At 40.4% G+C, this 24959-nt stretch overlaps 1 protein-coding gene across 3 annotated transcripts in view; it reads left to right on the plus strand.

The window, feature by feature from the left end:
• ATP9B (ATPase phospholipid transporting 9B (putative)) overlaps nucleotides 1-24593 on the plus strand; it is a 308847-nt gene extending 284254 nt beyond the window's left edge. For 2 of the 3 annotated variants that reach the window (XM_067537529.1, XM_067537531.1), the window contains 9 exons: nucleotides 59-203; nucleotides 545-609; nucleotides 1193-1348; nucleotides 1542-1606; nucleotides 4232-4340; nucleotides 15357-15414; nucleotides 16090-16293; nucleotides 21532-21564; nucleotides 22739-24593. In XM_067537529.1, coding sequence (XP_067393630.1) covers nucleotides 59-203; nucleotides 545-609; nucleotides 1193-1348; nucleotides 1542-1606; nucleotides 4232-4340; nucleotides 15357-15414; nucleotides 16090-16293; nucleotides 21532-21564; nucleotides 22739-22875 — 972 coding nt within the window. In that variant the 3' untranslated portion in view covers nucleotides 22876-24593. The remainder of the gene's footprint in view (nucleotides 1-58; nucleotides 204-544; nucleotides 610-1192; nucleotides 1349-1541; nucleotides 1607-4231; nucleotides 4341-15356; nucleotides 15415-16089; nucleotides 16294-21531; nucleotides 21565-22738) is intronic. The other variant, XM_067537530.1, reaches the window with a different exon arrangement.
• Nucleotides 24594-24959: the final 366 nt, after the last annotated feature.

Genomic DNA, 24959 nt, shown 5'->3' on the forward strand with positions numbered 1-24959 from the left:
TTCTTCACAAGATTAAGAACTGAACATCAGATAGGATAAAATATACCCCTTTCCATAGGTTTGTCTGAAGTACTATGAGCATGAATTTGTAGAGCTGGCATGCCAGTGCCCTGCTGTAGTTTGTTGCCGGTGTTCACCAACCCAGAAAGCTCACATTGTGAAACTGTTACAACACCACACCGGAAAACGCACATGTGCAATAGGTGAGTGCCAGACCTAGTTTCATTCATAGTAATAATAATTTGATAAATTTGGTCAGTAGATGGCAACAGTGAGAAATAAATTCAAAGTAAACCCATGTGGTTACAGGTCAACATTTCAAAGCATTTAACTTCCAAATATTACAACTTCTTTACCGTAAAAGATGATCCATTAAGAGAGCAGGTTTTTTAAAATGTGTAAGCAAAAATATCTTGATCACTGAAGTTACATTTGTTTTCACTTGCACATGAATTCCAAGAATTTAATGATACACGCTATTAAAAGGTGACCTAAAGAGAAAGAAAAAGGATGAATAACTGCCTGTTGCAATGACATTTTCCAGGTGATGGAGGAAATGATGTCAGCATGATCCAAGCAGCAGACTGTGGAATTGGAATCGAAGGCAAGGTAACCTTATCTATTTTCATGTAAATTATCCTACATGTCATTTCAACAATATTGTTCTAGCAGCTTCCTTTTTAAATTGTAATTAATTATGCGTTAGGCTTACAGTGAGAGCATTGGTATAGTTCACACTTTTCAATACAATGTAAATAATGTTTACATATTTAAAAGAAATGTAATAAAATTTATGTATTCATATTTTCTTAGCTTCAGGTTTTTTTTTTCTTACCTTGTAAATAGGAACAATTAAGAAAAACAGAAGCCCCATTGGTTATTTTGTGTAAAATACATATGTTGCATTGAAAGAGACAGGCTTGAGTGATTGTACTTATCTGTGCCAGTTGTCTCTGACTGCTCGATATATTCAATATACAGCAGTTTGCATCTTTTACATTAAACAATTGCAATGCTGATAAAATTGGATGATGAAATAGGAGTGAATTTTCCAGCTACAAATTGGTTGCTTATTAGAATTTTGAAATCTGTATTTTTTTATTGTTTACCTGTTGACACATTTTACTTTTCTAGATCCTATTCTGTATAGAATTTAACATTTTTAAAATGTTGTATTTTGTTTTTGCTTTAGGAGGGAAAACAAGCTTCCTTGGCAGCTGACTTTTCTATCACACAATTTAAACACATAGGCAGGCTGCTGATGGTTCATGGTCGCAACAGTTACAAAAGATCAGCAGCACTTGGTCAATTTGTCATGCACAGGGGCCTTATTATTTCAACTATGCAGGTATTTAAACCTTTGTGTTTCCATAATGCCCACAAAATGCCATTATATTTAAAAATATTTATTGTGAAAGTTTTAAAATTAATAATTTAATTTAATTTCTCTTACTGTAGTGCACTGCACTGGGTGGAGAGGTATAGTAAAAACAAGTAATTGACTAATACTGAATTTTAAAATGTGTGTTCTTTTTTTCAAGGCTGTATTTTCTTCAGTCTTCTATTTTGCCTCTGTTCCTTTGTACCAGGGATTCCTAATGGTAGGGTAAGTTAAACTCAATAGTTACAATACCATTTATTTCAGAATAATTTTATTTTTTTAAAGAAAATAATTGGTTTCTGCCACATTCCTCATGCATTTGTGGTTGATGGGCTAACAGTTGCCAGCCTGAGCAAAACAACATCCATGTAACAGAAGGTCACAAAGCAGCCCAACCTCCTTTCCCATTCCTCAGTGCTGATCCTCTCAAAAGCAGCACAAGATACCAGGCATCCCATTGGCGCATGGCCTTGTAGAAATAAAACGAATCTTCTAAGAAAAACAATCCCAAATACTCAGGTGTATGATAAAAGACAAAAAGCTAAATTGATGTTGCATTTCAACATGAAAGCCCCTGATCCAAATGCCTGCATTATGGCAACTGCAGAAGCAAGTGAGCTGCGCATAACTGAGCATATCCAACGTAATGAAGCAGCTCGATTTCAACTGAACATGACACATTTTATTCATGAGTGTGGACCTTTTTCCATCATCGACTCTCAATTCCACCCCTTTTCTGCCCTAAAATGTCTTTCCTTTCAGAGGCTGGAATGTATGTACTCTGTTCTGTTACACATGTTTGAAATAGTCATGGTTCCAAGCATAAGTGGGGTGAAAACAGTGCCTTGTTAAGAGACCGACATCATTGTCTTATAATACTTTTTACTTCTGCAGCATCTGAAGACCTCAAAGCACTTTACTAGTATTAAGGAATTTTGGCCCTGGCTCTGAATCTGCATAACAATCAAGAAGCCATTGTCTTTATGAGAAGATATTTTGGGGTGGAAGAGATCATATGCTCAAGTCAAACTCAGAGTCAGGCATGACGGGATTCTGTGCAGTTGTAAGGCAGGACTCCTCATAGTGTTGCCACGACAAGTCCTTATAAGTAGCATATGACATTTCAATGATGCCCTCATATTTAATTGCTAATCTAAGTGCTTCTCAAACATAGTGCTCTCATAAATTAGTGCTCTCCTTTTATTTGTCTGTTGACATCAATGGAAGCTCAGCACTTTTGAAATCAGGCCAGTTATTTATGTGCCTAAATATGGATGTAGGAGCTTAATTATAACTCCTGTTCTTGTAAATCTTGGCCCAAATGCCTAGTGATTTTGGAGTGCTTGTGTTTTTAAATCCTTTATATCATGTTAACTTCTGATGTTGTCTCCCTATGGAGAAGTGCTGAAAGATCAATGTAATCTCGTTGCCAGTTGTTTTCTGTGGTGACCTTCAATACATGAGAACCAAGTGACTCGTCTAGTCCAGCATATGACTAACTCTTGTGCTTTTGGGTTTTTCTTCTTGGGGGCCATGTCTACTGCATCCTATGACTCTTTATATTGTTGGTAATCACTAAACCACAAGGTTTGCCTGTTACCCTGCTGCCACTGGATTAACAATTAATAACTGCAACCTCTCCTTCTGCCCATCTTTCTGACTTGCAGTGGTAGAGGGGCCTTGCCTACACCTGCATAGTGCACTGAGATGGATGTTCAGCCCCCTAGGGAAACTCAATCTTGAGTGCTGTCTCAAAGAAGGGGACTGCTCAGTCTGATGCAGCAACTGTGTTTGTTGTACTCAGCAGCTATCCCAATCTGCTTATTGAGGAAAGCAGGGGAGTTCCCATAAACCAGTTTTCAGCTGGTGGCCTGATTCCCTCACAAGCCTCCAAGTGAGAATCTCATACTGTTCCTGCTGCTAGGAATGAAACTAGGGCTGGTGATTGTGAAGTTTTCCCATAGGAGCAGTCTCCAAATGAGATGCATAATCTTCCATTCTCCTGCATACACTCAGGACTGGAAGCATTCAGGGTAGCCTCATTGCAAGGAACTGCTTTGTCAGCATGGCTCTAGGATTTCTTCTTATCACAGCCATGTGTGCCTGCCTCAATCCACTACCCTCTTAACCCTCTCGCTGACAGTTTATCTTATACTTACTATTATTTTTATTACAATAGCACCCAGAGGCCCCAATCAAGTCAGGGTCCAAATACACTAGGCATTGCACAGGCATATAGTAAAAGTCCTCAAAAAGTTTACAATTCCTCTGGAGTACCATATCAAAAATAAATGATTTGTGGTCACTAAATCCATTGGTCCTAAGACTGTGTGTGTTTATCAAAAACCCAGCCTACTGGCTGGGCTGTTGAGAATCTTTGATTCATATGCACCATCCTTCCAGGGACTTGACAATACTAGTTTCCAGATTCCATATTTGTTTTCATTTTTATTTACATTGCAAAGATGCTAAGAATAGTAGTTAGATGCAACAGTGGGTTCATTGTCTTGTCTTCCTCCTTCTTAAAGAATCTGGTTACAAAAGAGGATTACTGAATTTGGTGACTGGAAATAAGTCAGGTGGTTGGTTTATCTAAATTTGTGTTAATGTATTCATGTTCCACAATTTTACACAATTGGCAGCTCTCAGAAGAAGCCCAGGATCAGGTAAATTAGTATTAGCAAACCTATATGAGTAAGTTGCTCAGAGCTGACTAGTACAACATTCACTTAATCAGATTTACACAAACTTGAAAATTCACTGTAAAAGGATTATTTGATGTTAGTAGATTGCTTACAAAGAGTAGAATTGAATGATTTTTATATAGACTATTTATGTGTTTTTTCTAAGGTATGCAACCATATACACAATGTTTCCAGTCTTCTCTTTAGTGCTGGATCAGGATGTGAAGCCAGAAATGGCATTGCTGTATCCAGAACTTTATAAGGACCTCACCAAGGTATGAATATACACAGTATTCAGATATAAATTATATTTATTTTTACTCCAATATGCACAAAAATGATTGCATGTTATTATACTCACCCAGTGGAGATGTTTCAACTAAGACAAACTCATAACTAAGCCGTCTGATTTCCAGGTGTTCTTTTTTTATTATTCTTTTTTTCTATTAGGTAAAAAAATATACAATATAATTTCTGGGAGGTTTTCTAAGTTAAAATTTTTTTTTTTTAATTTTAGAAATAAAATTTTAAGGGGAAGTTAGATTTTTTTTTTTTTGATTATTTTAGGTAGAATTGGATCATTTCTTTTGGTACAGCAAACAGCCCTGGTAATATGACAGCCAGGCATTTTTAAACATCTGTGGCGGTCTGTTTTTTTCATTTTTAGCTCCAGTAACAGATTCCTTATTTATAACCTAAGCTCTGTTTGTGTACAGTTTTCATACCCTGCTTTATTTAGTGTGCAATTGTGCATCATAATTATTCTCAACTGTTCTGGTAAACAAGACTCATTCCAAATATCTCAGGCACAAAAGAGCTGTTAAAACCAAATGATTTTTAAAAATCAAATGCACTGAACTAGCTATATTCTGAATGGTTTTATCTGGTGATAAGCCACACTGCTTTGTTACACAAAACTTTAGCATAATATTTTAAAAGGTAAAGGACGGTTGGTAAAAGAAGATCCTGCTAAGCTTGCCAAGTGCTGCTGTTCTTTGAGCTGTTGTACAGGTCATCCATGTTTGGAAATAGTTTCAGAACTTTTGTTCCTTAGGCCAACTCCCAAAGGATCATAACCTCCTTGCAGATCAAACACCATCCAGATTAATCTCTAGCTTGGTCCATAAAATGGTGTGACTGGATATTCAGTTTGTCCATCACTGGCAATCTGACTGTGCCTCCATAGCTTTTGGCAACCATATGATGGCTGACCCTGTAGCAGCATTCCTTGGCCCAAACACTTCAGAATTCATTGGTCTTCCATCCTAATGATATGTCCATATCAAGAAAGCCACCGAAGTCAAACCAGTGCTTATGGAAGCAGTTGCTGCATTCGGCTTTAAATATCCTCATTTCTGATCTTGTTCCACCACTTAATATGGAGCAGCTGGTGAAGATGATGAGAATCAAAAATGTCAGTTCGGTATACTTCATTCTTCCTCAATGCCCACATTTCACTGCCATGCAACAGAGTTAGTATAAATGTGATTCTGTAAATCCACAGTTTTGTAGCAAGCTTGATGTAACACTGTCTCTCAGAGGCCACTCAAGATCCAGGAACATGTCAGCATCTGCTGCTATACAAATGTCCGCATCTTTCAAGCATTCCCCAGCACTGTCTATGCCACTAAGTATTTGATATTTGCCATGTGCACAATGTTCCATCCATACATGTTAATACTGAGCAGGTTGTAAAATGAAGCTGGAAGCTGGTAATGGCCAAGGACTTCCTTTTTTCCAGGCTAGACTAATAACTAGACCAATGCATGCCACTTCTTACTGATCAGATTGTCTGATTCCATACCAGCTATAGGCATCTTACCATGGATGCCGCATACAGTCCCAACACACTAAGGCCAGTAATGCATCTGCAGATCATTTTTATCAGCAACTGCAGACAATCCTTAATGAAATTTTGAGAAGAGATGTCGTTGTGATCCTGGGCAACTTCAGTATGCAGGAAGTAAAGGATAAAGACTCTTGAGCAAGTATGCTTAGGGATTTTGGTATTAGACAGAAGAACAAGGATAGGCAGTGACTGCTGGAATTTGCATGGTGATTGCTAACATGCTTCTCTATCACCTGAAGATTCACAAGCAGAGGCTTGTTTCAGCCCAGATGGCTTCACTATGATGGTTATTAATCACGTCCTCATTAACAATCATTGCCAGTCAATGGTCATGGATGTATGAGTTCACAGAGATGTTCAACTTGACTCTGACCATTGGCTTCTGCTGACAAAAGGACACCTCTAAACGAGATCAGATTTGTCAGAAATACAAATCCTGGTACCTCAGCTCTGTCCATTGTACACCTCTTGCTGGAAAAAGACAATACATGCTGTGCCTCCTGGCCAGGAGAAAGCTATTTGGAATACATCACCAGGAAGGAGTAATGGATGAAAGAATAAAAATGGGGAAAACATCAGTTCCAGACTAAATTACCTGTCTTTCATAAAGTTACATAATTAATTTTGAGGAATCTAGGGAACCCCGGATTACCATGTCAAATTGTTCCTCTAAATCTGTGAAATGTACCACCTAATTCTGGATTCCAATTCACTGTCCTGTGCCTTCCTTTCAACTTATACTTTGTATGGTAGCTGATTGATTTGCAGTACTTGGCCTCCAATATAGACTGGTGGTTCCCTTTGGAGTAAGAATATCACTTTGAACTAGAATGTTTTGCCTTGATACAGTCAGCTCTAGCTTTTTGGTTTCTACAAAAGTTACAGCAAATTTGCAAACTTCACCTACAAAGCGCTCTATTCACCTTACAGCCTTCCTCAGAAAGCTACAGAAAGTCTGGGACTTAGGCTTCATGCTTGGTCAGGTGAGTCATTCAGAACAAGGCTAGTCCAAAGAAGTCTGAAATGCTTTTGTAGTGGTTTGGGATGCAACAAGATCAATTCTTACTAGGATGTCAAACTCTCCAAAGACACCTCTACAGAAGTTAGTGTGTTTATGAATCTATTCTGTCAGCAATTTGTCAGTGCCTGATGAACAGTTGCTTCCTGTTCCTTTTCTTCTGCCCAAACTCTTTAGAACTCTTTAATTTTAAATTTTATCTTAGGCTTGATCGTGCTGGAGAACTGGGGGCTTTTTTTTCTCTTGTCTGTTTGTTTGACAGTCCCAATCTCTTGCTTTCTTTTTTAAAAATTAACATTTCTTGATATTTAAGTCTTCAGCCCATGATAGTCTTCCTAGGAGAGCTCAGTCCCACTTACTACAGAGGTGTGGTCTTCTGCTTTCGTGTTGAGCCCCTTTCACATAACATCAGCAGAATTCATTTCCAAAGACAGCAAATGAAGTACTTAACTTAAGGCTTGCATATATGAATATTTAGTTCATGGAAGTTGGAGTATGACTCTTCCTTGCATTAGCCTACTGCAGATCCACGTGGACCCTGCTGACTTAGATAAGAGTGCGTTAATCTATTGTTAATGCACATCATCAGGGCCCACGTGGACAGTTAGTGTGCAGCAGGCTAGTGCGGGGTAGTTTCACTACCCAGCTTTTTGCAAACTAATTGTTTGTGTAGACAAGACCTTAGGCTCTGTGACATTGTGGAATGGCTCAATGAAACATGTACTGAGCTTTTGTTAAAGACCAAATCCAGTGTTTGAAGGATCTGAATCATTAGGTTCCATGGCTTGCCACCAACAGAGCTGAGTTTCAAATTAATAGAGCCCAAAGTGTTCTTTTAGGAGGAAGAATTGAGAATGTGAGGAAACTTGAGAACTTCTCTCATGAGTTGTCTTTTTAGAGAAAGCATAATCAGTGAGTGGCTATGGATCAGTACTACAAAACTCACTCAAGTACTGTCCAGAATCTGCATTTGGCTCTCGTCACACAATATAATTTTATTGTGGATCCTTATTATAACAGCGTGTGATCATGTTGCATTAGGATCATGACAATATGAAATAAGCTTATTGTTACATGTCTCTTTTTATATTGTAGTCAATACCTGGCTACAATAATATAAATAATAAATAAAAACACAAACCTCTGCCAATGCCAAACAGTGAAATAACTCATCTAATACTGCTCAGATGTGTTGACGTGGGACAGGAATCATGTGCCTAGGCCTTGGTTCATTATCTGGGATATACTAGCACTGGAAAGGCCACATGGATGTTCTGCTGGGGGACCCTGAATGAGCTGGCAAAGCTTAAAATGTAAATGAAGGCTGCTAGATATGGGTGTGGCCAGAAACCTGGGAAATAGAATATTTCAGCATGTGTGAAATTTCAGCATGGCTGTTATGGAGTCCCGGTCATAAATTAAGGCTCTGTTGGAACTCAAAGGGATATTGCTCCCTGTCCTTTCCCAAGAATGAATCCCCACCTCTGGTGAAGCTTCCTCACCCTCAGGCAAACTCTAAGCCTGCAGGGGTGACTCAAGCCTCAAGAGTCCATTGCCCACATGCTTTTCAGAAATATCTGTCTGCTTTGGGCCAGAAGAGCCATGGTGTTGGGCAAAAGCAACATCCAGTGCTCAAGAGGGAAAACAGTGTGAGATCCATAGATTTTCCTTGAAACATTTATTTACTTTTGACTTGGATGTGTATTTTGTGCTGCTATGAAATCATTTGGATAATTGTGTTCAGTGCATTCTTGCACATATGCTAACAGTTTTGTCTGTTTGTCCCATTTGGTACCCGTGTTCTAGGCAACTTACAAGGATAAGGAGTACACTTTTTACTATCGGTCCTAAGCTGTAGCAGGCCAGGATAATTTTTTTAGTCTCAGCCCAGATCAATAGAATGTGGTTAATCCGTCACTGTCTGTGGCCATGCTGTTTTGAAAACCATTTCTTTGCTGAGTGCAAATTCACATCTGTTCTGGTGTGATCAGCTCTTTCATGGGCAGAAACAGATGTTTTCTTATGCCTGCTTGTATTTTCAGGGCTTGCGCTTTCTTCTAAGTCCTAACTAGTTTCATAAATACATTCATAGGCTGCATGAGACATATGTATATACACATGCAAACAAAATTATGTGTTCTTTGATTTATACATATGTAAGCCAATTATTTTTCATTGGCCCATGATTTGTTTACCTCACAGGAAGACAAAAATTATTGGATAAGGAAGTAATCTATAGAAAACTTAAAATAGTAAGCCTCTGTGTTTTAATGAATAAAAATGGGCATTGTGTCTTAGAAAATGGCTACGTGATATTTAAAGGGATATGCAATGCTGTTGTAGCCATGTCAGTCCCAGGATATTAGAGAGACAGGGAGGTGAGGTAATATCTTTTATTGGACCAACTTCTGTTGGTGAGAGAGACAAGTATTCAAGCTACAGAGAGCTCTTCTGATCTGGGAAAGGTATTAAGTGTACCTTTCTCAGACCTGAAGAAGAGCTCTATGTTGCTTAAAAGCTTGTCTCTCCCACCAAGAAACATTGGCCCAATAAAAGATATTTAAAAGGATGGTTAGAGTATACTAGATTATACTAATAATGGTCTTGTTTGGTATCTTTGAGGTTCTTCTTCAAGTAGTGTCCCTATGGGTGCTTCACTGTAGGTGTACCTGTGCCTCTAATCAGAGATTTTTGGTAGCCGTGTCTAGTCAGCCCGCACATGCATTCTCCCTCCCTCATGCTCTGCCTCGAAGCTATCTAGCACTGCACAGATGAACCCCTCAGTTCCTTCTCTACTCACTCTGTTGGAGACCCAAAGGCAGCAGTTGTCCCTTCCTTATCTGTTATTAGCATAAGCAGTCGTTAGTTGTTCGTTTCTTTTGTTCTCCTTACTAGTTAGTGTTTCCTTTTTACCCAGTTGGGAGGGGGGAGGAGGAGGGGAGGAAGAAAGAAAGAGAGAGAACTTTAATTTACATTTCCTGCCCTGTCTGAAATCCCTCCAGAGGTATTCAGAAGACTCTAAGTTCTTTCCAGTTAGAAGAAGAGGAGAGAACTTTCTTCTGCATCCCTCACTGCTAGAGGATAATAGCCACCTCCCACCCCGGATCATCCCTGGAGCCTTCAACTTCAAAGGGGGTACAGCCATGGGGAAAACCCGGAAGACTCCCCCTGCAAAGACTCAGGAAAAAAATGGCTCCAAGCCCCTGACTGAGTCATTGGCCAGCCAGAGGGGTTCCCCAGTGCGGCCACCTCGGTTCTGGCGGCACCGACGGCTCCGAAACGTGGTATCCAGAATGGAGCCTCCACTATGAGCTCTGTGGTGCGGCACCTCTTAGAGAAGCCATGTGTTCAGGCAGTGAGGCAGTGGAACCACCCCCTAGGCAGAAAAACAATTACCATACCATCTCTAAAAGAGTGGCATTGAGAAAAACGTCTGTACCAGGTGCAACAAAGCTCCCATCTAGGGAGTACTCTTGCACCTTCCCAACCATCGGTACTGATGACGTACCATGGACACTGCTCTGCCATACCAAGTGAGCCCACGGTACCACATGAGTTTCAATAACCTGGAGATCTGACAGTTGGAAAAGAACTGCAATCCCCAGCCAGAATCACTCTCAGCACTGGACCATTTACCACCAAGTTCCCAGTTAGCACCATCCTTATCCAGTGATGAGTCTGACAGTGACCTGCAGCAGTCGGCACACACCCCTAGCTTCTCGTTGTGGCCCGTCATCACAATACAAGGGTTCTCCTCAATTCCAACAAGCCAACCCATGATTGTGGTAGGGGCCTCTTGGACACCCTCACCACCCATAACCTTCCCCCCTTCCCCAATTGACTATATTGGAATCCTTAGGCAACATACACATCTCCCGTGTCATGGCCATCCAGTGTCTCTCAGAGAGAGTCTACCAGATGGTCTTCTATAGCTTGGCTGTCCAAAGCCCCTGAGCCAGGGGAGGAGAAAGCTTTTGCAGAATAGGAACAAGGGCTTGAAGGGGAAGCTACTCCTTCTGCAAACTTCCCCTCATTGCCATCAGATAAAGCTGTAATGCCCTCCACCCTCATCACTAGGTAAAGATTTTAAGAACTTTCATGATCTTACCAAGAGGGTGGCAGATGAGTTGCAGATTTCCCTACAGGAGGTGGCAGATACACATCACAAGCTGGTGGATTCTGCACATCTTCTCCTTGTCCAGAATTGCCCTCCCAATTAATGAGGCAATTCTGGATCCTGCCAAAGTCATCTGGCAGACACCAGCCTCCATTGCACCAACCTACAAAAAAAGCCAACAAAAAATACTGTCCCTCCCCAAGAGGCAGATGTCCTGTTTCAACATCCGTAACCCCACTCCATAGGAGTGGATGTGATTAATGCACAAGGCAAGCAACATCACGCCAAGTCGACCCCCTACAATCGGGATTGGAAAAGGCTAGATCTCTTTAGGAGGAAGGCATCTTCGTCGGGGACATTGCAGTTTAGAGTCGCAAACTACAAAGCTCTCATAGCCAAATATGATTTGTTTAATTATGGGACACTCAAGACATTTCTGAACATTTACTGGAGACACAAAAGGAGCAGTTTCAGGCCATTGTCAGAAAGGGTCAGTTAATGGCCAGAACAGCGGTACAAATGGCATTGGATGCAGCCAATATAGCAGCCCACTCGGTCTCCATGGCAGTGATAATGAGAGAGGTTTCTCGGCTACATCTTTTTGGGTTGCCCAAAGAGCTGGAAAAGATCTCCCATTTGAAGGGCCCAAGCTCTTCACAGAGAAGACAGACTCTTCTCTCTACACCTTGAAGGATTCCCAGGCCACATTACACTCCCTGGGAATTTATACTGCTGGACAGAAGAGAAGATATAGCTCTCAGCTACAGCACAGGTCACAACCTCCTCAATACCCACCATCTCAGTGCTGTTATGGGCTGCAGTGTAAAAGGTCCAGGGTTCAAAAGCAGAAGCAGTCAGCATCCCAATCCACGACCTCTCAGAGACTGCCTCTTCTGAGCACTTTTGACAGGTTGGTCAAGGGCCCGAACACACAGATCTATTGGCATTAAAGAAATATGTGAAGGCACAGAAGTTCAAAATGGTCACACTAGCAGCCATTATTCCAGCTTTAGGGCAAGGCGATTGGTTTTCTGCCTTCAACCTACAAGGCACCTACTTCCATATCTCAATACAACATTGCACAGGAGATTCCTACAGTTTACCTTTGGGCAGGACCGTTATTAGCACAGAGTGCTCCCATTCAGACTCTCATCCACATCCAGGGTATTCTCCAAGGTTCTCTCCATCATAGTGGCGCATCTACAAACATTGGGCATTGTTATCTACTGGTATCTAGATGACTGCATTCTCAGGGCTTCTCATTCGAGGGCGCCATATGAGCCACCCAGATGACCATGTGCACATTTGCCTACGTGTGCCTACACTCAACTTACAGAAACCAACTCTAACCTCGGTACAGCAACTGGAGTTTATCGGCGCTGACCTCAATGCAATACAAGCGAGAGTGTTTCTCCCACTACACACTCACCACCCTTACAAGTTTCATAGACACAGGCCAGGAACTGCCTGCAGCTGCTAGGTCATAAGGCAGCATGCACCCTCATCACCACAAATGCCTGGATGTTCATGGTGTCGTCAGATGTGGCACACTTCTGTCTAGTCCCTGAACGGGGACAGACTAACCAAACTGCTATAACTGCCCTCCGCAGTAAAGCACTCCCTGGTCTGGTGGAAAGACCCATCCAATGTCTGAGCAGGCATTCCATTCATGCAACTGCCACCGAGGCTGACAGATGCCTCCCTAAAATAGCCTGGGGAGCTCACCTGCACAACCACAAGACTCATGGAAAGTAGTCTTCCACAGAAGTGATCCTCCATATAAATCTTTAGCAGCTTGGGGCTGTCAGGAATGCCTGAGCATACTTTTTGCCTTTCATCAAGAACACCCACATGAAGGTCATGCCGGACAATATGAGCTGTATGTTTTACATAAATCACCACAGGGGTGCCAGATCTCCCTCCCTCTGCACGGAAGCACTCAAACTTTGTAGTTGATACATCCATCACAATATGCTCATCTCAGCTGTCTGTCTAGCAGGGATACAGAACATGACAGCCGACAGTCCCAGCTGGAATTTCTCTCATGGCCACGAATGGGAACTGAACTCAAAGGTGCTTCAAGACATAGTTGTCCTTTGGGGAACCGCGACTATAGATCTTTGCTACTTACCGGAACAAGAAATATCCTCATTAATCCTCCAAAGCCGGTCTAGGGAAACATTCACTGGGAGACACCTCATCCTCAAATGGGATTGGGGACTCCGTATATGCCTTTCCCCTGTTTCCTCTCTATCCAAGGTCCTGTTGAAAATTCAATGAGTCAAAGCGAGGGTTATTCTGATTGCCCCTTCCTGGCCAAGACTAGTTAGTTCCCTTACCTGACCCAGATGGCAATATGTCCTCCAGTTCCTATTTGGCCCTTTCCTCACTTGCTGTCTCAAAACAAAGGGCTGATCCTTCACCCCAAACTGCAGGTCCTTCGTCTCCAGGCTTGGCTCCTTGGCTCCAAGGCTTAGGGGTAGAATGCTCTGACAAGGTGAAAGGCATTTTGCTACACAGTCGAAAGTTGACCACTTGACATACTTACCTTTAAAAATGGAAACAATTCCAATTTTGGTGTCATTCTAAGCACACAGACTCAACCTCATTTTCTCTCCCTCTGGTTTTACACTATATTTTAGACCTCAAGAGTTCAAAACTCTCACTCAGCTCCCTTAAGGTACATCTCACAGTCATAATGACTTTCTACCGTCAGGTAGAAGGATACTTGGTGTTCGCTCAGCCGCTGACCAGTAGATTCCTTCAGGGCACTGGGAATCTCTTCCCACACATGAGACCACCCGCTTCAGCCTTGGATCTTAACCTCAGGCCTTTGACTTAGACCTCCCTTTGAGCCAATGGCAACTTGCTCTCTTACACCTGTCCATGAAGACAGCATTTCTAATTGCTATCATCTCAACTAGGCACATAGGAGAAAAAGCGGCCCTGATGGCACATCCACCATACATGGTCACTTTTGAAGACAAAGTAACTCTGAGGCTGCATCCCAAGTTTCTTCCTAAAGTTGACTCTGTTTTCCATATGAATCAACAGATCCATCTTCCTGTTTTTCCACATAGTGACAACAGTGAGGCGATTCTGCATGTGCTAGATGTTAGAAGAGAACTAGCATTCTACTTGGACAGGATTAAGGACTTCAGGAAGTCACCTAAACTCTTCCTTTTGCTTGCGGAAAGATCCGAGGCTTCCCGATATCAGCTCAAATACTGTCCAAATAGGTCTCTGGTTGCATTAATCACTGTTATCAAAGGTGTAAGTTGTTATCTCCGTATGCCCTCCACGAGGTCAATTTCTACCTCGGTCACATTCCTTAAAGATGTCCCTATCTCAGAAATCTGCAAAGCAGCAACTTAGGCCTCTGCCCACACTTTCACAGAACATTATGCGATCACTGGAGATTCAGCCTCCAATGCCATCTTCAGGTCCACAGTACTCTTTGTAGTAACAGACTCCACTCTGAAGCCCCAGCCCTCCATGGGGGATACTTCTGTGAAGTCATCTACAGTGGAGCACCCATAGTGACACTACTCGAAGAAGAGGAAGTTACATTGTGCAGTAACTATGGTTCTTCGAGATGTGTCCCTCTGTGTGCTCCACAACCCGCCATCCTCCCCTCCACTTCAAGGTTTTCCCTAAGGGGCTCTAGGGTAGACAAGGAACTGAGAAAAGTTCACCTGTGCAGTGCTAGATAGCCTTGAGGCAGAGCATGAGGGAGGGAAAGCACATGTGCAGGCTGAACAGACAATGCTACCAAAAGTCTCCGATTAGAGGCGCAGGGGAGCAGACACATACAGTGGAGTACCCATAGGGGGACACATCTCGAAGAACCATCATTATTACTGCACAAGTAACTTCTTCCTCAGGATTGCAGTTCCAAACTACTCTTTTCCCCCATGCGTACATCAGAATTGACAGAGATAAATCCTCTCCAAAAAACTGAAAAGTAAACCAAGAAACAATTTTTGTGTAACTATAGCCTTTCTAAAAGAGGAACCAATAATAATGAACTGTAAAATGCAGGTTTGTTATTTATAGTCTACTATTGTAGCCACAATTTTGGCTGAAATTATGAGCTTTCCACGCAAATTTGAAACTAATCCTGGAGATTCACATCTAACAAAAACTTTGCAGCTCATGTCACATGTAAAATTTCTCTGTGTACTTGTAAAATTAACATTTGCCTTTGAAAGAGTAACTGTGATGAACATCTAGCTACTCTGAAAATCTACAAAACAAGTAGATTTTTCTACTGTACTTAACTAATGTATTTTACTTGTTTCCTCTAGGGAAGATCCTTGTCGTTTAAAACCTTCTTCATCTGGGTTTTAATTAGTATTTACCAAGGTAGGAGAGTTCCCTAATTTTACAGGGCTAAAGATTTTTTTTTTTGTCTACTATTAATAATATTGTTTTCAGCTCCAGGTTAAATTCCCAAACTTAAAATTTAATCCACAGTTATATATATTACTTTCTGTTTATCTTGTAAATCAATATTCTAGGAGTTTGCCAGATCTATTCAGATGCAGTGTGGATTGGTATTTTTATTGAAGCATATTGCCTAAAAACTGACCTGTTTTTAATTAAATGCTAATCCAAAAGAATTTTAACAAGTGCTTATCATATTGCATACACTCCACGGTAGTTTTCTTTCATGGAATGACAGAAGTACTGTTTGTTTAAATGTGAATTATATAACCAGTTAAGAGTAATTAACCACATTTTGTCTACTGCTACAAATAAATGAGAGATTGTTAAAATGTTATTAATGATTGATCAGATACATTACACTGAAATGTGTTTAATGTTTTAACAGTCAAATTTTAATTTTTGACAGTCTTATTTTCATTCTTCTGTTTTACACACAGACTGTAAAATAAACATTAGTGGTGGTCTTATATAAGAAGTTACCTGAGAAAGCTTTCACAGTATCTGATAAATTTTCAACATGCGTTTGTAAAGATGAATGCCCCAAAATATAGTTACAGATTCACTGTGTAACATTTTGTGTTCCTTTACTAGGTGGCATTCTGATGTATGGTGCCCTTCTCCTTTTTGAATCTGAATTTGTACATGTCGTTGCAATTTCTTTTACTGCCCTAATCTTGACTGAACTTTTGATGGTTGCACTGACCATTCGAACGTGGCACTGGTTAATGGTGGTGGCTGAATTCTTCAGTCTTGGCTGCTATGTGGCCTCTCTTGCATTTCTAAATGAATATTTTGGTGAGTAGCTGTGGAAAACCTTTGCCTGCAAAAGTATGCTTTCTTAACATACAAGTCTTTGTAATCTTTTTCTCATGTTAGGTTGCAAATATGTGTAATATATTTTGTAATACAGGGTCATCCAATAAAATATGACTTCAACTTTATGTAAAGACGTTTTTCATGACAAACTCTAAAATGCTCTATCATTTGTTTCTTTTTAGGATTTGTAACAGATTTTTTTATATAGCTTGTGTATATGAAAAATATTTACTCAAGGCACAAGCTTTTTTTGCACTGTGCTTCATTTCAGTGACAGAAATTTAAACTGCTTGTCACATTGAATCAGCTTTCAGTGGTTATTAGACAAATTAGATGTAATTTAATTAAAAAAAAAAAAAAAAACCACCGTTCTTAAGCACCAGCTTTCAAAACACTTAGGGTATGTCTACACTGTGATAAAAGACCCAACTGGCCTGGGTCAGCTGACTTGGGCTTGGGAGGCTTAGGTTGCAGGGCTATAAAATTGTAGCGTTAGAGGTTTGGGTTGGGGCTAGAGCCCAGGCTCCAACCCAAACCCGAACAACTACACTGCAATTGTATACCCCTGCAGCACAAGCCAGCTGATCTGAACTCTGAGGCTTGATCTCATGGGGTTTTTTTGAAGTATGGACATACCCTAAAAAGCTGCAGCAGCACAACTGCACTGCTGTAGCAATTTAGTGAAGACACTGCTACGCTAGCAAGAGAGCTTCTCCCATTGGTGTAGTTAATCAGTGGTAACTATGTTGATGGGAGAAGCCCTCCCATCGACGTAGCGCTGTCTACACCAGGGGTTAAGTCAGTATAACTATGTCACTCAGTTATACAGATGTAAGTTTGCTGGCTTTAGGACATGTTTACACTACAAAATTAAGTCAACACAGATATATCTTCACTGCCACAGCAGCAGGGATTGATGCCGTAGCATCAATTAAGTGGGTCTGTGTAGCTTGCATATCTCCTGTCAACCGCCATTGCCAGTGTAGACAAAGCCACAGTAAATACATGCATGCACTTTGCTCCTTGTGTCGGAGGTGCATGTCCTCACCACGAGTGCATGCACCAATTGAGTATCAGTGTGGGCATTGTGGGATGGCTTCTGAAAGCCAGCAACAATCAATGTAAGCAATGCAGTGGCTACGCTGACCCTGCATCAACCTAACTACATTGATATTGACTCTGTGCCTCTCGTGGAGATAGTTACATTGGTGTAGCAGGCAGGTTACGTTTGGGGGAGCACAATTTTAGTATAGACACTTACATAGTTATGTTAATGTAAATTGCCTAGCATCAGCCTAACTCTGTAGTGTAGACTAGGCCTTAGGGTCATATAGTTTAAGGCCAGAAGAGACCACCAGGTCATCTAGTCTGACTTGTATGTCATAGGCTCCCACACCACCCAGCAGTGGCGAACCAAGGAGGGGCGAGGGAGGCCAGCCCCCGGGGATTTGCCTGTGGTAAGGGCGCCGGGCTGACCCTTCATGACGCACAGGGGGTTCTGAGAGGTGCAGAGCCTCCTGTGCCCTCCGCCTGTCGTGAAGGGCTGGCCCAGAGCGCACTTACCTGCTGCATCATCCTTGCAGCCTGGCACCAGCTTAGATGCGGCGCGCCCTCCCCCCCAGCCTGGGGTGGGGAGGGAGAGCTAGGCAGGCCCTTCAGGATATACGGGGAGGGGGGTGCGGAAGCGGGAGCAGCCGCCCCTCAGCCTCCAACGCCTTCCACCTGTCATGAAGGGCCGACCCAGCGCCAGGCTGGAGTGGCAGGTAAGTGCAGGGGGGCACTGGCGTGAAGGGCTTGGCCCTCTCCAGGCCGGGGGGTGAGGCTACCCCCCATCCAAGCCAGTTCCGGGCTGTGGGGCTGCAGCTGGAGAGGCGGATGCTGGGTAAATGCGTAGAGTGGGGGGTGCAGAGCCAAGTCTACTTTTGCACCCCACCGCACCGCCTCTCCCTCCCCCCCAGCCCCCCACAGGTACAGACCTCCCCTCCCCGGGGCAGCTGGGGGGCGGCACTGGGACCCCTCCTGCCCTATGCAGAGGGGGGATGAAGCTGGGGGTGTGTGCAGATGTATACTTGGCCGCTGGGTGCCAGAGACCCTCCGTACGGCACTGCCACCCAGCCACCTTGAGCTGAAGCCCAACAATTGGAATTAGGCCAAAGCTGTACAGTTCTCAGAAAATTGTGTGCCACAGGTGGACAAGAGGAGGGACTGAGGTGCATCAATGCCCGAGGCTTCAGAAATGGCAGGGAAATGCTTTAGTGAGATAAACCCGATGACGTCTGGATGTTTTACTCCCAAAATATAAAAAGATAATCAGAAATATAAATGAAATGTTAATTAGTTGATTTCAAGTCTCCAGATAATAGTAGATAGAATGCATTTTAATGTTATGTAAAAAATATTGAAGCCTATTTGGTAAGATGACAGACACCGTCTAAAAAGACATTCCCAGTTTAAATACTCTTTTTTCATGTACTGAATAAAAATATTTGTTGCTTTTATTACTAGGGAAATGTCCAGAAAAATATTACTACTGGCCAAAGCGTGGTATAGTGAAGGGTGGCAGTATTCAGTGTATTCCATGTGTCTTTTTAGATATGACCTGCAATGGACTTCTCTTAATTACAGTATATCATAATGGGCATTACTGTGACCTGGATTACAGCAACATCTAATATTCTAGGCACTTTTTCCACACCTGAGAGTCCCTCCCCTAAAGCCTTTGCAATCAAATACCCTCTCATGACTAAGGGTATGTCTATACTGACAGCGGCAAAGTCGCTGCCTTCAGATCGATCTATATGGATCGATTGAGCGGTCAGTGAAGACCCATTCAATTTATCCAGAAGTCGACACTGGTAAACCACCCCCTCAACTGTCGTAGCACTGTGTCAATGGGAACATGGTTCCTGTCGGCGCAGTGCAGTGAAGACACCACGCAGAAGGGAAGCACAGCAGTCAATGGGAATTATGCAAGCTATTCTGCATAGCTTGCGTAACTCCCGTTGACTGCCGCCGAATCACTAGGTAAGTGTAGACCAGGGCTAAGACAGTATATATAAATTATATCATTTGAGACCTAAACCAGATTGGAAACCAGGCCTCTAAGGTCAGACTATTGCAATAAGGAGGCATTTTGTCCATGTGTGTGGCAGATTATAAGGTTCTAGGATTTTGCATGCAGCTGAAGGTTTATTCTGTTGGTTCCTGGAAGAAGCCAGTCCAAATGATCCAGTCCAAGAGCATAGAAGGGTTTCTGTATCACTAAATTAGAAGAGATTACAGTGTGAAGCAGGAGACATTGTAGGAAAATCTTTAACTGCCAATTTCAGAGGAAACTCGGGCTAAGGTTTATTTTTCTTAAATTAAATTACAGTATGCCATACCCTGGTCTCATGGTCTTTTTTCAATCTAGGAAAATGCCCAGTACTATCCTCCTGCTATATATTGCATGCTTTGATGTAAAAATGCACATTGATTTTTTGAAGTACAGTTATCTGAAATACAACTGTGTCAGATGTGCTCAGTTTACAAGGCAAGGGGGCTAGAAGGTGGGAAAGATTGAACAGCAAATCTTTCAAACCTCACCTAGGGTCTGAGAGTCAGTCTTTCCTTCTGACTGTGATTTAAAAAAAACAAAACAAAACCTGTTTTGCAGGTCAAATTATTCCCTCAGTGACACCTGTGTAATTCAATTAGCCTTCAGTGAAGTCCTAACAGGAGTAAATGTCATGTAAAGTGGCAGATATCTGTCTATCTAAGGTTTTATATAGCTCAGACTGAAAACACACAGGAAGTGAATCTATTTAGTAAGAAACTGCCATATTTTACACTTTCACTTTTCAGAATAGAATCTGACTTCAAGTATTAACTAGTTGATTTGGGGTCTTATAAAACTATCTTCTTTCTGGCTCTTAAAGCACCCCTCCTCCCCATGTTCTCCTCTAGATACAATACAAATATTGTATCAGTGATACTTTTTACCGATATCCTTTGAAAAAGCTCCACCTCCTGCTTTTGGGTACTCATGTTACTTCCTACATGTAGTAACAGGACAGGTGCGTTTTAATGATGCCACCATGAACATACTGGGTTTGACATTTCTACTCTGCATCTTTCAGAATCTTCCCTTACTGGGCTCTCTTTGTTGGAGGACAGAGGCTTTAAATGGGAGGTGGTGGGTTGGCTACTAAAGCTCCACAGAAGGACTGCACATGGCAAGGGGCCAGTGAGAATGGAGACAGACATCTGGAAGTTTTGGTCAAATGGCCACAACTTTATTCAATACCAAGAAAGGATTTATTTCTGTCCCAGTTCAGGGCAACTGCACCAATATTTCCCTTCTGTGTTCCTTTGAGGGCACCCACTTCTAGGCTCTTGGCTCCTCAGCCGTCACTTCTCTTGGCCGGAGACCCATGTGCCTCTCCCTCCTTCACAGTTCCCTGCCTACACTTGGTCAGATAATGAAGTTTTTGGATAACACATTCATATAGACAATGTCGTCCTCCTATTTTTTTATATGAATAAGAATTTTTACCTAAACTAATAAAGGTTTTTTAAATATCTTTCTTTTGAATGAGCATGTTGAACTCCTAAAAGTAATAAAAATCACAAATTTGGCAACATACTAACATTGGAAAGACAAAAACTAAAAATATTTGACACTATCCTGCAGTTCTAATTTAGACAAGTTACTCGTTGATGACTTGATGAGTGTAGAATTGGGCTCATTAAGAGTATCTCTACAATGTACAGTATACAGGCTTGTAGAGTATTTAGGAAGACTTAATACTAATTCCTATATATTTTGCAAGGGGCAAGGTTTGACCAATAATGAGTAGAATTACCAGAGTGTTAACATTTCTCATGCTGCATCTTTCTGAAGTGAATTTGGGCTCAGCTTTAAACTTATAAGCTTCTTTTCACTGTTGATATCATAATTTACACTTCTTAGTCTCTTCAAATGATATAACTGGCCACTTGTGGTTTTTAAAGCATGCTTAATTTTAAAATATACTAAATTTTTCAAAATACCATACTCTTTCAACTGTATTGCATAGTGTGAAATTATTCAGACTATCGTCTGAAGGAGGATAGACTTCTGATTAACACCACTTATATCTTTCTGATTTCTTACCTATTTCATTTTGTACAGCTAATCTTTTCTAATTTCCTTGTTTTTCTATAAATCTGTCCCTTTATTTCCTCTCTTTGTAACAGGTATAGGCAGAGTGTCTTTTGGAGCTTTCTTAGGTAGGTAGAGTTACAATTTCCTCAAAGATAAAAAATACAGTACAGAAATAAAGCCAAACTCACTAAATAAAGACATTGCTGATTCTAGTATTCATGGGAGAGAAAACTATAGCTTTTTATTAAACACATACTAAATTATATGTAAGTATAACATGTTTTCCAAGATTCCTGGCTTGTGGCCTTTGCATATGATTAGAATATAATCTAATATTTACAAATATGCCTAGGATTTCTCTAGCAGTTTCAAAATGTCACAGAAGAAGGCTAGAATTGAGGTGTCTAGAATTGCTGAAATTTATGGGAATAATGTAAGTCCTATCTCTTATTATAATTGAAGCGCAAGGGTAGGGGACCAAAGTAATTTAATTCTCCTCACTTGATCTTCATTTCTACACCCAACATCTCTCTGTTGATGACACACACAAGATATACTTCAGCCTGCTGCAATTTATACAAGTGGTGATATCATTAAATGCTGTGTTTTCTCCTGTGAATATTCTTTTTATTTTTTTGGCTAATTTAATTTTAATTTCTAAAGTATAACGAATGTTGGATCTAACTGTCTATTTCACAGAACATTAATCAAAAAATGGAGTGAGGGACGCAAAATATGTTTAATATTAACATTTCTGAATGTGAATTTGGATTATATCTGGGGAATGATGTAAGAACAAGAGAAAACCACATGAAAATGAGAAAATTATCCTAATTCTTAAACGGATTAGTGAGTTTGTTTTTTTCCAGTGAGAATGTGTTCTAAACTCAAGCAAAACTGACTGAAATGTCAAGTAGGGATCAACTGCAAAACTTTTCTGTACCAATAAAGCAAGACACGCAAGAGTCTACCACTTCGTTCATCAGAAATATTCTAATTCATGAGTGAGAGCTTCATCCTCACTCCAGCCACTTTATGTTGAGTAAAAGGGCTGGACTGGCATAAAGAGGCTCTAAAGGCCCTATATATGGCCAGAATTGATTAGACAGCATTAACAAATAATAAATGGAAAAACCTTAGACCTCACAATTGTATCCCTGGTTTAGTCAGGGTTAATTATAGCACAGTCTTGAATAATAGCATATGAAAACAATCTATACATATTTAATGTCTTTGCATCATGGAAGTGCAAGCAACTACCACCTCTCATAACTTAACTTTCTCTTTTTATTTCTACAGATGTTGCCTTTATCACAACTGTGACCTTCCTGTGGAAAGTGTCAGCTATAACTGTTGTAAGCTGTCTTCCACTTTACATTCTCAAGTACTTGAAGCGTAAATTTTCTCCTCCGAGTTACTCCAAGCTTACTTTGTAACAGTGACTGTATTCCTACAGTTTTTTCACCCATGCCACTCTGATAATTGCTTACGGTCGCTCACTGTGCTTCAGTGGCAACATATTTGGATTGGGCTAAAGAAAGAAAAAAAATAAAATAAAATGGAGTAAACAGAGCACAAAAAGAGGAGGGAACATCTGAGAGGTAACAGAGTACTACACTTTACTGATAGTATCATCAGAATTAAATTAAACTTCATTTTCTTCATGTTGATTTTTTTTTTCAGTTGCTACACATAGAAAATAAACTGAATTTGTCTTTGAGCTGACAGTGCTTCTGACTGATTTGATTGCTATTGTAAAGGGGTTTTTTCCTACTGCCCTATTCTCCTGCAAATAGAACTGAAAGCATATTTATTAGTAAATAATTTCCAAAAAGAGTCAAATTCTTTCCTTGTTGCTTATATATAGGAATAGTCATTCCTACTTACATACAATATAATAAACCTAGATAATGTAAATGCCATTGTCTGTATTTGCTGCTATATATTACTCATCATTGATAATATGCACTATTTGAATGATGTACAGATGTCTGCATAGCACAGTATTACTTTAGGAGCTGTTGTTCTCTTCTCTGCACTCTCCATTCCTAGCACCAGTAAATATTAACAGATATGTGACTTCCGTGCCATTGACAGCTGTTCTTTAAATGCACATGGAAGCTAAATTGCACAAAATCTGTAAAAATGTCTGTACATAATTCCAATGCACCTACTGATTTGTACAGAACATCAGACATTGCTGTTCAGTAAATATGTTTTAAAGTTCCTATCCATTTTGTATATGTAAAATTGCAAATAGATAGTGTCGAGGTACACTTCTATATATCAAAAGTCCAGTAAACATTGTATTAGCTAATATATTTAAATTGCCTTGTAATCTGTTTACTTAAGTTACTCAGGTAAAAAGAAAAAAGATAAACATTAAAATGTTACGGTAGGAAAATCTATCATCTTCCAACAGGCATCTTTTGGGTTTTTTCATGAACCAGATTGTTGGGTACAAAACTTGTAAAGAACAGAGGTGCAGATCCTCAGCAGGTATAAATTAAATTTGCCCCAACTTTACACCAGCTGAGGATCTGCCCCAGAAAGTGATATTCTCTAAACTGATACAAACTGAGGGGGTTTAAATGTTAAGTACTATATTGGGTACCGGATATGTTATTTTTATTTCCCATTGTGTGTAAGTTCACTTTTTCACGAAATATGTATAACAGATTTTTTGACATGGTCTGTCATCAGCTGAAGGAAAAAGCAAAGTTAATCCATGCTTCTCTGTTAATGAGATACTTACTTGTACATTTTTTTAAAATACTTTATATTGTTTTTATCATAGATGTTGAAGTTTGATTATAGGTCTTTTCAACATAAATCCTTGTTTAGTGTCTGATAATATGCCTCTTAAGTCATAAATACTATATTGTATGAGTGAAACTTTTGAAATGATGAAAAACCTAACCACTTCCAGAAAACGAGACTGTTGCAGAGCTATTTGGACTGCACTTCACTCCATTTGTTTTGTTTTTGAGGGGTGTTTTCCTAACAGCTATTATTTGCTTTTTATTTTTTAAAATTTGCATTTTCATTATAAAAGCAATAAAGTCTAATTTCTACCAAATATTATTGATATTATGTATTACACTTGTGTAGTAGTGTTTCTTTTAAGTACATAAACATAGTCATCAAAACAGTTTGCTGTGCCTTTATGAAAAATCATTTCTATATATCCCCACAAGATGTCACTGTTTTTTGTACTAGCAGAAATCTTTCCTCATTTTATGTCAAGGTTGCCGTGCCATTCTGTTACTTTATATTTTAAGTTAGTTTAAATGTTCGTATTTCAGTTAGTTAAATATAGCCTCTTTTTATTGCTGATTTGCTTTAATTTAATCTTTCTTCCAATAAAGCATCAGATTATTTTGGACTATTGGGTGCATAGAAACAATTCGAATTAATCAACAAATTATTAACAAAGAATAGTCCGCAATATACAATCATTGTTAAATTATAATGATTACTTTTATTGTGAGCAACCACATAAGGTAAAATTGAATAGATA

Source organism: Emydura macquarii, unplaced genomic scaffold, assembly GCF_026122565.2.
Source record: "Emydura macquarii macquarii isolate MOO-44397 ecotype Brisbane River unplaced genomic scaffold, CSIRO-AGI_Emac_v2 contig_431, whole genome shotgun sequence".
Taxonomy (NCBI): domain Eukaryota; kingdom Metazoa; phylum Chordata; order Testudines; family Chelidae; genus Emydura; species Emydura macquarii.